At 46.1% G+C, this 13302-nt stretch overlaps 1 protein-coding gene across 1 annotated transcript in view; it reads left to right on the forward strand.

Annotated features, from left to right (window-relative positions):
- The window catches only part of LOC306925168 (phosphatidylinositol 4-phosphate 5-kinase type-1 alpha-like), a 40899-nt gene extending 27859 nt beyond the window's left edge, over positions 1-13040 (forward strand). The window contains exons 5-14 of the mRNA XM_079503858.1: positions 686-985; positions 3151-3440; positions 4226-4309; positions 5117-5165; positions 5553-5637; positions 6326-6517; positions 7403-7541; positions 8948-9010; positions 11154-11253; positions 12845-13040. Coding sequence (XP_079359984.1) covers positions 686-985; positions 3151-3440; positions 4226-4309; positions 5117-5165; positions 5553-5637; positions 6326-6517; positions 7403-7541; positions 8948-9010; positions 11154-11253; positions 12845-12847 — 1305 coding nt within the window. The 3' untranslated portion in view covers positions 12848-13040. The remainder of the gene's footprint in view (positions 1-685; positions 986-3150; positions 3441-4225; positions 4310-5116; positions 5166-5552; positions 5638-6325; positions 6518-7402; positions 7542-8947; positions 9011-11153; positions 11254-12844) is intronic.
- Positions 13041-13302: the final 262 nt, after the last annotated feature.

The following is a 13302-nucleotide window of genomic DNA, read 5'->3' on the forward strand; positions in this document are numbered from 1 at the left end:
AGTACAGTTCACTTTGAGCCAGTGTTGACAAAATGTTCGTCGACTACCTTTTTTCACTGACGAAAACTAAATGAAAACTAAGCTACGGTGACTAAAACTGAGACTAAATATACTGGCGGTTTTGTCAACAAGTACAAACTAGACTAAAATGTTAGGAAGGGACTAGTGGACAAGAGATCCAGTGTAAGTCGTTTTACACTTGGTTGCATGCTGAAAAATAGCCGCGTAGATCGGCTATTTTCAGCAATTGTAAAAACAGTCATTACGACGGACGGCATCAAGGCCCGCCAAAATACTAGATTACTATACTAAATTAACTAGACCAACACTAAAACATTCCAGGTGACTAAAATGTGACTAAAACTAAATGAAAACTATTCAAGAGACTATGACTAAAACTAAAATAAAAATGTGCTGCCAAAAACAACACTGCTTTGAGCTGCATCCAACACATCCACTTCTATTTAGACACTAGGGAAGTATTATGCGTGTCTTAAGTACCAGGTCCTATTACTTAACTTAAGACCTGGAGGCGTGATCAATGCCATTTGGCTATTCTGAGTGGCCAAACAGCATTGACCACGCCTCCAGGTCTTAAGTTAAGTAATAAGACCTGGTACTTAAGACACGCATAATACTGACCCTGAGGTTCTAACCCACATGATGCCGTGGTGTTGTTTTGCAGAACCTGAACCAGAACAAGCGCACGCTGCTGCCCAAGTTCTACGGGCTGTACTGCGTGCAGGCGGGCGGCAAGAACATCCGCATCTGCGTGATGAACAACCTGCTGCCGCGCGCCGTGCCCATGCACCTCAAGTACGACCTGAAGGGCTCCACCTACAAGAGGAGGGCCTCGGCCAAGGAGCGGGACAAGGCCGTACCCACCTTCAAGGACCTGGACTTCATCCAGGACCTGCCCGACGGACTGCTGCTGGAGGGGGACAACTACAACGCCCTGAGCAAGACCATCCACAGAGACTGTTTGGTGAGAGAGAGAGATAGAGAGACATTAACCTAGACTAGACTGTTTGGTGAGAGAGAGAGACATTAACCTAGACTAGACTGTTTGGTGAGAGAGAGATAGAGAGACATTAACCTAGACTAGACTGTCTGGTGAGAGAGAGATAGAGAGACATTAACCTAGACTAGACTGTCTGGTGAGAGAGAGAGACATTAACCTAGACTAGACTGTTTGGTGAGAGAGAGAGACATTAACCTAGACTAGACTGTCTGGTGAGATAGAGATATAGAGAGACATTAACCTAGACTAGACTGTCTGGTGAGAGAGAGCGAGAGAGAGAGAGACATTAACCTAGACTAGACTGTCTGGTGAGAGAGAGCGAGAGAGAGAGAGACATTAACCTAGACTAGACTGTCTGGTGAGAGAGAGATAGAGAGACATTAACCTAGACTAGACTGTCTGGTGAGAGAGAGAGACATTAACCTAGACTAGACTGTCTGGTGAGAGAGAGACATTAACTAGACTAGACTGTCTGGTGAGAGAGAGATAGAGAGACATTAACCTAGACTAGACTGTCTGGTGAGAGAGAGCGAGAGAGAGAGAGACATTAACCTAGACTAGACTGTCTGGTGAGAGAGAGATAGAGAGACATTAACCTAGACTAGACTGTCTGGTGAGAGAGAGACATTAACCTAGACTAGACTGTCTGGTGAGAGAGAGAGACATTAACCTAGACTAGACTGTCTGGTGAGAGAGAGAGAGAGACATTCAATTAGACTAGACTGTTTGGTGAGAGAGAGAGAGAGAGACATTAACCTAGACTAGACTGTCTGGTGAGAGAGAGAGAGAGAGAGAGACATTAACCTAGACTAGACTGTCTGGTGAGAGAGAGAGAGAGAGACATTAACCTAGACTAGACTGTCTGGTGAGAGAGAGATAGAGAGACACTAACCTAGACTAGACTGTCTGGTGAGAGAGAGAGATAGAGAGACACTAACCTAGACTAGACTGTCTGGTGAGAGAGAGACATTAACCTAGACTAGACTGTCTGGTGAGAGAGAGATAGAGAGACACTAACCTAGACTAGACTGTCTGGTGAGAGAGAGATAGAGAGACATTAACCTAGACTAGACTGTTTGGTGAGAGAGAGATAGAGAGACATTAACCTAGACTAGACTGTCTGGTGAGAGAGAGATAGAGAGACATTAACCTAGACTAGACTGTTTGGTGAGAGAGAGACACTAACCCATTTTGGGGCAGGAACCCCTTTTTGGTGTTTTAAAGCATTATGTGATACTTTAGCAATTGAAAAAGAAGTGTCACACTTCATAATGTTTCAATGCCAGCATTAGTTTTGCACGAAAAACACTCCTTCGGCTATGGCTTTATGGCCAAATTTGTGTTTTATTTTTTTCCTTGATCTCCTTTAAAGGTGCAGTGCAACGGAAATGGTGGACTTTTATTTAGAAGTTTCAAACGGTTTCAAGTTGAAACACCGGTCGGAAGTTTCTGAACGAATCAGAGCGTCGCATCCCTTCAGGCGATGGGACGGTAGCTAGGGACGGTTGCTATGCTATACGCAGCAGCATGCTGTGTGTTTGTTTACAAATCAGATAGACGGCCAGCTGTACCAGTTTACTGTTATGTGTCTTATTTCTACCCTATAATGTTTTCCGATACATATTTTAGCGTGATGATTAAGTTGAAACCGAGTAATACACTGTCTGGATGTTATCTTGAATGGGAATAAAAACGGAGGATTTCTGTAATCAATAGCAGCTGTGCTGCACGGATGCGCACATATGGGGAATTAAACGGGTGAGCTTCATTTCTATTGGCTTTTATCGATGTGGGCCTCGACACGTCATCACGCAGAACATTTTCGTTTTCAGGAAGTAATACAAATTATATTTGTATGGACTTTTGATATAAAAACACAACAATGAGAATTTCCCATTTTTTGGCATCCGTTGTTAGGTGTGCCCATATGATGACCACGGATATGGTCTAAAAGTGTGAAAAACGTATTTTTCATTTCACTACACCTTTAAACCTGGGCCTTCTTCGTCTCCCCTTTTCTTTTCTATGGAAATAACGATACGACGGGAACGATGCACGCAACAATTAAATCTCTCTTTTACTGTGCAAATGTATGACAATAAAGCTGATTGTGTTGTGTCGTGTTTCAGCTGCTGCAGAGCTTCAAGATCATGGACTACAGCCTGCTGATGGGCATCCACAACCTGGACCAGGCCAGCCGGGAGAAGGAGCGGGGCGTGGGGGGAGGGGGAGGAGGGGGCGGGGGAGGAGGTGGACATTCGGGGGACAGCGGCGGGGGGTCGGAGGGAGGGGGCGGCGGAGGGGCCGTGACCCCGGACCAGCTGCGGCGGCCCCAGGCCCAGAAGAGCCTGTACTGCACGGCCATGGAGTCCATCCAGGGGGAGGCAAGGGGGAAGGGAGCCATGGAGTCAGAGGACCAGTGAGTCTGTTCTATCTACGTCACTGACCATACATTTAATGAAAAACTCATTCAGTGCCACCTGGTGGACACCAGGTGTTGAGCAGGTGCCACTGTTTTAGCGTGTCTTAAAGACGTCATAAGGCGTCATTGGCAGGCGTCATTGGCAGGCGTCAAAAGGCGTCCTGTGGCATTGAATGAGGTCAAATTATTTCTGTGCCGCTCGCTAGGTGGTAGCAGAAGTGTAGTTGAGCTGTGCCAGCGCTTGCGTCCACCTTAACCCATTCTGCCATTCTGGGCGGGAACCCCTTTTGGTGTTTTAAGCATTATGTTATGCTTTAGCTGTTGAAAAATAGCAGATCTACAAGCTCATAGCGCGGCAGATCTGCTATTTATTTTAAATTCTCGAAAATGTGGCACAAATCTTTGAATATATATTCTTTCAGAGCGAACGTTTTTAACTCAAATCTTTGCTTCTGGGGGGGGGGGGTCCCTGGAACAACATATTTTGAGATGGGGGTCGGCGGCCAAATACATGTAATTGTGGGGCTCCTTGACATAAAAAAGTTTGAGAACCACTGATATAGAAACATTGTTTTTCCAGAAAACTGTCTCATTTAGAAGCCAATTCTAAAATAAAAAAGACTCACCCGTGTGAAAGAAACTAAAGGCCTATTCATACTCACAGTTTTTCGGTGATGAGGTGTTTTTAGACCCAACAACCAGTGGTAGAGTTGGGGGAAAAAAAATAAAGAAAAAAACTAGGGATGGTAAAAACACCTAACTGTGACCATTATCATTCCCAGCATGGGGGGCATCCCAGCGCGTAACACCAAAGGAGAGAGGATGCTGGTGTACATCGGAATCATCGACATCCTGCAGTCCTACAGGTCAGTGCTGCTAAATCCGGTGTATGTCCAAACACTTTAATTGCCCGGAACTATTTAATCCATTACATTCATGCGCCCAGTTGATTTATAAACACGGACGCCTTTTCCGGACGGACCGGCCGGAAGTTCATGATGTTGTGTAGCAACAATAGCCACAGCACTCTAGAATCGATCGACAACAACGGGAGACAAGAATAAATCTATCGAGACTAGCGACTGGACCGCGGAGCGCCGTCTAACACAGGATCTTTTTTCAGAAAAAGACGGGATGATTTAGATCGGGAGTTATGAACGTTTTAAGATTTTCGTTTTCATCAGCTAAACAGAGGAGGGAGTTTTTCGATGACGTCTCACTCTTGCGCGTCACCGAGGAGAGCCCAGGAGGCGCGCCTGGGGTATACAGCCATGCGATCTGTTCTCGTATCAATAAACTTCGTCTTTTGGATAATACTTCGTCCTGGGCGACGGGCGTTATTAATAGAAAGGACAAAGAACTTTGTCCTGGGCGTTCGGAGTGTTCATATGAAACGTCCCGTCTAAATAATCAAATGAAGTAAAGTGTGTGTCATTACACCATGAAGATGCATCCAGCCATGGACTAGACTTGTTGAAAACCACTGGAATAGACAACTGAAAGATGTTTGTCCCCGCGGCGAGAACTACTTATTTTCCTGATTCTATGACTTTAGGTCTCTTTACTCAATATAATCATTGACAAAAGCATGTCATCAATGATGTAGACGGATACAATAGAGGTAATATCTGTCATAACTGTGATTTATATATTTTTTATGTCATTTGGTTTAGATTCATCAAGAAATTGGAACACTCGTGGAAGGCCCTGGTCCATGATGGGGTAAGCACAGGCTAAAAGTCCTGGGGACTTGTTTCCATTGTGGTCCAATGTATTAAATTCATCAACATATAAAAGTATTTACACAACAAATACAAACGCTATATGTACAAAGGAGATGGGGGAATTACATGTATTACCTTGTGGTCTCCTGATTAAAAAATATGTACATTATTAGAAAATAATATGTGTGTGTGTGTGTGTGTGTGTGTGTGTGTGTGTGTGTGTGTGTGTGTGTGTGTGTGTGTGTGTGTGTGTGTGTGTGTGTGTGTGTGTGTGTGTGTGTGTGTGTGTGTGTGTGTGTGTGTGTGTGTGTGTGTGTGTGTGTGTGTGTGTGTGTGTGTGTGTGTGTGTGTGTGTGTGTGTGTGTGCGTGCGTGTTCGTGCGCAGGACACAGTGTCAGTCCACAGGCCTGGCTTCTACGCTGAGCGCTTCCAGCAGTTCATGTGTAACACTGCCTTTAAGAAGATCCCATGTAAGTGACATGCTCTAAACATGATCCCATAACATGCTCTAAACATTATTCATTAGATGATGGATGGAGCCCGCACATGCACCATAGGTACAAAAATCAGACCAGTCTGAAGTGAGTGTTGCAACAGCACCCCCTATTGGTACTCTAAACATAGTCCCATAGTCCCACCGGGACAAAGCTGTTCCTTGGAGTGGTTGCACCACTCAAAAATACTTTCTTTATTGAGCAATCTGACAACGTTTCGATCTATTTGATCTTCATCCATCATCTACTGAAGTCTCTTTAGCCAGGCCAGCACCCAGCCTGTCGATGTGTGTATTCTACGTCCGCTCTAAACATGATTCGTAACATAACGCAACGTGTTTTGGGTGCCCGAATACCCTCATTTTTTAAAATCCGGGTCCCAGAGTGAACAAGTCTGAAGACGCCACCCTTGCGTCTCTGCGTGTAACGCAACAAATACGCATCTTTCCAGAACCGATGACGCCATAGCCCCACCTCTCCCTTAACCCCCAGGGAACCCCATACGAGAGGATTTTACGGCTCTAGCAGAGATTCTCAACCCGTTTAATTTCAAGGACCCCCAGTTTGACATGCATTAGTCGAGCTACGTATGAGCTACGGTGCAGTGGGTGGTGGTGGTGGTGGTGGTGGTGTTATTGACGGCGTGTCCTTCTTCCTCGTTCAGTGAGGCCCTCTCCGTCCAAGAAGGGTCGAGGAGGCGGCGCCCCCGGCGGTCTGAGGAGGAACCCCACGCTCAACGCTCACACGCCCCTAACCTACGGGGCGGGAGACCCCGCGCCCCTGACGTACGCCACGGGAGACCCCAGACTGCTCTACCACAGTCACTACAGGAGCATCGACACCGAGGGAGACGCAGGTACGCACGCACGCGCACACGCACACGCACGCGCACACACACACTGCTCTACCACAGTCACTACAGGAGCATCGACACCGAGGGAGACGCAGGTACGCACGCGCACACGCACACACACACTGCTCTACCACAGTCACTACAGAAGCACTGAGAGCGAGGGGAGTCAAGAGTGGAGACAAAGAACCATTTCAGTTCAAGTGTACTTTTAGTCACTCGCCGAAACCAGCCGATCTACGAGCTCACAACAACGCTATGAGCTTGTTGGATCGGGCTTTTTTTTTTTTTAATGCAGGTGCAAGTGTACTTTTTTAGCAAATGAAGGCTAGTGACAGGTGCGTAGAGCATATTTTAAAAAGGGTATCTTTGAAAAACAAAGAAAACACACACTGTCAGACACTGCTCTTTATTGGGTCGACGTTTCGGTCGATTAGACCTTCATCAGAAAACTACAACTTTTCAGATGATTACACTAACTGACATTTTATTCAAAAGACTATGACTACAACAAAAAAATCACACCCGTGTGAACTGAGTGGTGTAAGGTTTTATATAGCATGATCAGCTGTGGTCTGACGTAATGTCTGACGTAATGAAATAAGGTAAGGTATTATGTAGCCTGATCAGCTCTGATCTGACGTAATGAAATCACACCCGGATGTGATTTCACAACTGGCTTTTTCTGTGCAGAGAAAATGACCACGGTTGCTACGGTCATCCAGTTCACCCGGGTGTGATTTAATTACGTCAGAAATTATTTTGAACATAGCAACCATGGTCATTTTTTTATGCACACAAAAGCCAGTTGTAGGAGTGGTTTACACCACTCAAAAATGTGTCCTTTTAATTTAACCCTGTCGTTGTCCCCCCCCCCCCCCCCCAACACAGAGTTGCAGTCGGGCAGACCAGACCTGGTTCCCAGGACCCCTCCCCCTCAAGCAGGAAGTACCGGCGGCGACCCCGAGGTCAACCTGTCCACCTCATCTCTAGGCAGCAATGGACTGGCCCCCTCCTCACCTCCACTACGGTACTGTAGCCCCCTCCTCACCTCCACTACGGTACTGTAGCCCCCTCCTCACCTCCACTACGGTACTGTAGCCCCCTCCTCACCTCCACTACGGTACTGTAGCCCCCTCCTCACTGTAGCCCCCTCCTCACCTCCACTACGGTACTGTAGCCCCCTCCTCACCTCCACTACGGTACTGTAGCCCCCTCCTCACCTCCACTACGGTACTGTAGCCCCCTCCTCACCTCCACTACGGTACTGTAGCCCCCTCCTCACCTCCACTACGGTACTGTAGCCCCCTCCTCACCTCCACTACGGTACTGTAGCCCCCTCCTCACCTCCACTACGGTACTGTAGCCCCCTCCTCACCTCCACTACGGTACTGTAGCCCCCTCCTCACTGTAGCCCCCTCCTCACCTCCACTACGGTACTGTAGCCCCCTCCTCACCTCCACTACGGTACTGTAGCCCCCTCCTCACCTCCACTACGGTACTGTAGCCCCCTCCTCACCTCCACTACGGTACTGTAGCCCCCTCCTCACCTCCACTACGGTACTGTAGCCCCCTCCTCACCTCCACTACGGTACTGTAGCCCCCTCCTCACCTCCACTACGGTACTGTAGCCCCCTCCTCACCTCCACTACGGTACTGTAGCCCCCTCCTCACCTCCACTACGGTACTGAAACCTATTTGAACTATAGGTTCAAACAAAACAGAACAAAACAATCAAATTTGAACTGGGGACCCGAAGTAATCCCCTGTAAAAAAAATTGAATGTTTTTTTTTTGTGGCTTTCGCTTTTATTTTTATTTTTTTATAGAGGGACAGACAGTAGGCTGACAGGAAATGGGGTAGAGAGATGGGGGAGTGACATGCAGTAAAGGCCGTCGGGATCGGGAGTCGAACCCACGGCACACTGCCAGACTGGATTACCGGCCAAGGTGCCTGGACCGCTGAGCCACTGCCCAGGCCAATCCCCTGTAAACTTTGCACAAAAAAGACTTTGCCATAGTAAAAAGTGAAACGGTAATATATTCATGGAATTTAAGATAGTTTTATTAACATTGGTATATGTATCTGTCTCTGTATCTCTCCTCTGTCTCTCTGTATCTCTCTCTCTGTATCTCTCTCTCTCTCTCTCTCTCTCTCTCTCTCTGTATCTCTATGTCTCTCTCTCTGTCTCTCTCCTCTCTCTCTCTCTGTCTCTCTCCTCTCTCTCTCTCTCTCTGTCTCTCTCCTCTCTCTCTCTCTCTCTCTCTCTCTCTCTCTCTCTCTCTCTCTGTCTCTGTATCTCTGTCTCTCTGTATCTATCTCTCTGTCTCTCTGTATCTCTCTCTCTGTCTCTCTCTCTCTGTCTCTCTCCTCTCTCTCTCCGTCTCTCTGTCTCTCTCTCTCTCTCTCTCTGTATCTCTATGTCTCTCTCTCTAGGTCTGTGGGCGTAGAGGTTCATAAGTCAGCCAACACAGAAGTGGAACACGGTTCTTCTCAAAGGTAGCATGATGGGATGTTATTTAAAGTTCATTCATTTGCCTTTAACCCATTTAGGCCTGACGTCAAAATTTAAAAAATGTATTTTTAAAATGTATTTTTTTCTGAAAAACCTCATGTTTCTGTATCAGTTATTTTTCAATAGCTAAATTATAACATAATGTTTAAAACATGGGTTAACTATCGAGAGTGTAGAAATGGAACCAAATCCATTTGGTTTCATTGTACGCTCTCGGAAACGTTAGATTATTGTTAAACATCTGCATTACTTAATTTACACGATGTCTTCACAATTAGAGAATGTAGATTTTTCTATATATCTTTGCTCAACCTGTTATCTCTGCTATGGTACCACATCAAAATCATATCCAACGACACCAACATGTTCTTTAGTTTTGGGTCTGAGAGGCTAAATCTCATCAAATGTGACCAGATTTGACTGAGGGCCTGTCATCGCGCAAATTCCAGCTTTTCACCAGAAGAGAAAAACTTTTTTTATTTTATTTTTTTTCTAAATGAGTTAATGCGCTATTAACTCATTTAGAAAAAAAATAAAATAAAAAAGGCAGCCCCCCACCACACGTATAAACGGTACTTTTTGGCCAAAAAGGGATTTAGTTTCCACCGGGACAAAAATACTTGTAGTTACTCCAATGCGCCCTCTACCGATATTGCCCAGAGAACTGCCTCATAGAGAATATTTTTCCTCCGGTGAAAAAAAATCCCTTTCTGGTAAAAGTACCGTTTATAATGGGATGAATCTAGAGTTGCAATACCCTCCATTGACTCCCCACTCATCATTTTGCGTTTGCGATCTGCTTGTCTTAAACAACGTTAAACTCACCAACATTGCAGCTGTAGTCCAAGCTTGAATTATTCTCTTTCAATCTGCAAAGCTTGTTTTTCATAAAAATCCCCCGTAGACATGTGTGGCAGCGGTGGCCGAACGGATAGCGGCGCGGTCTTGATACCGGAAGGTTCCTAGTTCGAATCAGCCGTCCGACATGTTAAAATTACCACCGCTGAAGTGCCCTTGAACAAGGCATCAACCACTACGATGAAATGTGTTCTATGAGCAGGGCCTGGCTGGAAACAAGTTCTTGAGCTTAGCCCAGATACCCTGGGTAAATATAGATTTCATTTCATTTCATTTCACATGTTATGAGCTACTTTCTGTCAAGAAGAAGAAATGTTGGAGTTTGGAAGCGCTCGTTTGTATTAAGGGGTCGCGCTGCTGCCTCCTGCATTATGTGCAAATGCGAATCAGATGCATGCAGGGACGTTCAGTGACTTACGACGAGCGCTTCCAAACTCCAGCACTTAGAAAAATAATCACTTGCACAGAATTTCTTGACAGAAAGTAGCTCATAACATGTCTACGGGGGATTTTATGAAAAACAAGCTTTGCAGATTGAAAGAGAATAATTCAAGCTTGGACTACAGCTGCAATGTTGGTGAGTTTAACGTCGTTTAAGACAAGCAGATCGCAAACGCAAAATGTTGAGTGGGGAGTCAATGGAGGGTATTGCAACTCTAGATTCATCCCATTATAAAAAAATCTAGAGTTGCAAATTGCGGCTACGTTTATACGTGTGGTGGGGGGCTCAGAGTGCGTCCACTAAGGACAGTAGGCTTTCTATTGACCCGTCTTGTATTGGTGAGTAGGTCAAACGTTCGTGAGATTTCCACTAAAGAGGAGAGGCTGGTCTGATTTCGATTTGAGATTTAAAACCCATGGAAGTCCCATAGCATATACTGCAGGGCAGAATGGTAGAAGCAGTAGAAGGCTATGGACCAGAGCTAGTAGCTAGGTGTAATGTTAGTCTACAGAAGTGAACCTTTCAAGCCTTTTTTCTCAACTCGCTGTTTTTCTGCAAGACATTACTCTATAAGCCACATCTCCAAAACTGGTGGGTCAAACTGAACAACCAATATGTCAATTTGAAGCTATGATTCCCTGCTTTTCAAATTCAAAAGAATCCAATGGCAGACCCTCAGTCAAATCACAAACGGTGGTCCGCATGGCTCAGATGCTGAATGCATAATGGACCGTGATATGAAAAAGGGTTGAAAACCACTGCTGTAGATCTTTTTAACTCTTGATTTCTTTCCTATTGTGTTTCTTTCTGTGTCCACATGGGGGCAGTGTGGGAGAAGAGGCCATGCTGGACAATGCAGACAATCTGTCTGGACAGGAAGACGTCATCTCACTGTCTGACATCATCCCTGAGACTGAGATCTGCTTTGTAAGACACGCACGCACGCACGCACGCACGCACACACACACACACACACACACACACACAGTATTCATCGAACGCGGACTCCCCCAGAGTTAGTGTTGAAGTGTCCTTGAGCAAGACTCTGAACCCAAATGCTCCTGATGTGCAGGTTTCCGCCGCCATCGGTGTATGAATGTGTGTGAATGGGTGAATTGATGCACAATCTCTGTAAAGCGCCTTGGATAATAAGGCGCTATATAAATGCACCATTTACCATTTTATTCATTTAACTCTTGAGTGTGCCAAAATGCCTGGAAAGGGTCTATTTGGTTACATTTGAACTAAGGATATGTTTGAGCAGTGTTCTTGGTGTTTAGACCAGTTTACCGTTGTGTAAACCAGTGGTTCTTGGTGTTTAGACCAGTTTACCGTTGTGTAAACCAGTGTTCTTGGTGTTTAGACCAGTTTACCGTTGTGTAAACCAGTGGTTCTCAAGTCTTTACTGCGGTGGTTTTCAACCCTTTTCATACCAAGGTCCATTAATTATTCCACATTTGAGCCACGGAACCACCATCTGATGACATTTAGCCTCTCAGACCCGTTTGGGCCACGGAACCACCATCTGATGACATTTAGCCTCTCAGACCCGTTTGAGCCACGGAACCACCATCTGATGACATTTAGCCTCTCAGACCCGTTTGGGCCACGGAACCACCATCTGATGACATTTAGCCTCTCAGACCCGTTTGGGCCACGGACCACCATCTGATGACATTTAGCCTCTCAGACCCGTTTGAGCCACGGACCACCATCTGATGACATTCAGCCTCTCAGACCCGTTTGAGCCACGGAACCACCATCTGATGACATTTAGCCTCTCAGACCCGTTTGAGCCACGGAACCACCATCTGATGACATTTAGCCTCTCAGACCCGTTTGAGCCACGGACCACCATCTGATGACATTTAGCCTCTCAGACCCGTTTGAGCCACGGAACCACCATCTGATGACATTTAGCCTCTCAGACCCGTTTGAGCCACGGAACCACCATCTGATGACATTTAGCCTCTCAGACCCGTTTGGGCCATGGAACCACCATCTGATGACCTTTAGCCTCTCAGACCCAAAACTAAAGAATGTTGTGTTGACTTTGGATAAGATTTTGTCCATGAGGTGAGCGACGATGTTAGGAGCTCAATAAAAGTGAATGGTGGCATGTAAAAAAGATCATTCACCCTATGTCAGCCTTCTGATTGGTCCCTGACTGACTAACCAGCAGGCTCTTTCTGCCTTGTTCCGCCCTGGTTCCGCCTTGTTTATGTTGAATTTGCTAAAACATCTTTTTTTGGAAAAAACTAAAAACAAACATGATATGCCCAGTCACCATGCTGCACCTTTGATGTTCCTTTTTACTGACACCAAGTTTAAAATAAGAATTGAACGCACAAAATATCAATACGAAGCAACTGAAAAACATGTTATTTCAATGGTAGTGGATGGAGAGAGGATTTTTGTCCAACCACGAAACGGCAAACAATGGGTGCGAAGAGGGGCACAACCAGGGGCGGGACTTGACAAAGGGTGAATTTGTACGTCTCTCTCTCTCTCTCCACAGTAAAAAAGAAGAAGAAGAATAAGGGGAGAAAATGAATGCTGGATCTACGAGGAAATCAACTTGAACTCAACACTTCTGGAAGAGAAGAAGAGGTTTGGCGAGAGACATAAAGACACACAGAGAGAGAGGGAGAGAGAGAGAGAGAGAGAGTCACTCATCCACAGCCAATGTATACTCTCTCTCTCTTTTTCCTCTACACCTGCAAGAGGCGTAAGCGGAGGAGGAGACTATCCATTGGTGGGGGGGGGGGGGGGGGTACTCAGGGTATGCTGCTTCACAAAGGGCCTCTGAATCCGGGACGGCCGCCCGACTTCACGTTATTTCAGGGGGGGGGGGGGGGTGCCGATCTATGGTCAACGGCCAAGGGTGCTCCCGCGTCGAGTCCCAACCCAAACCGGTTTAATCTGCATCGTCGAGGGTGCTTTGAATTTAACCCATTTTGGGCGGGAACCCCTTTT

The sequence above is a fragment of the Electrona antarctica genome, assembly GCF_951216825.1.
Source record: "Electrona antarctica genome assembly, chromosome: 6".
Classification (NCBI taxonomy): Eukaryota; Metazoa; Chordata; class Actinopteri; order Myctophiformes; family Myctophidae; genus Electrona; species Electrona antarctica.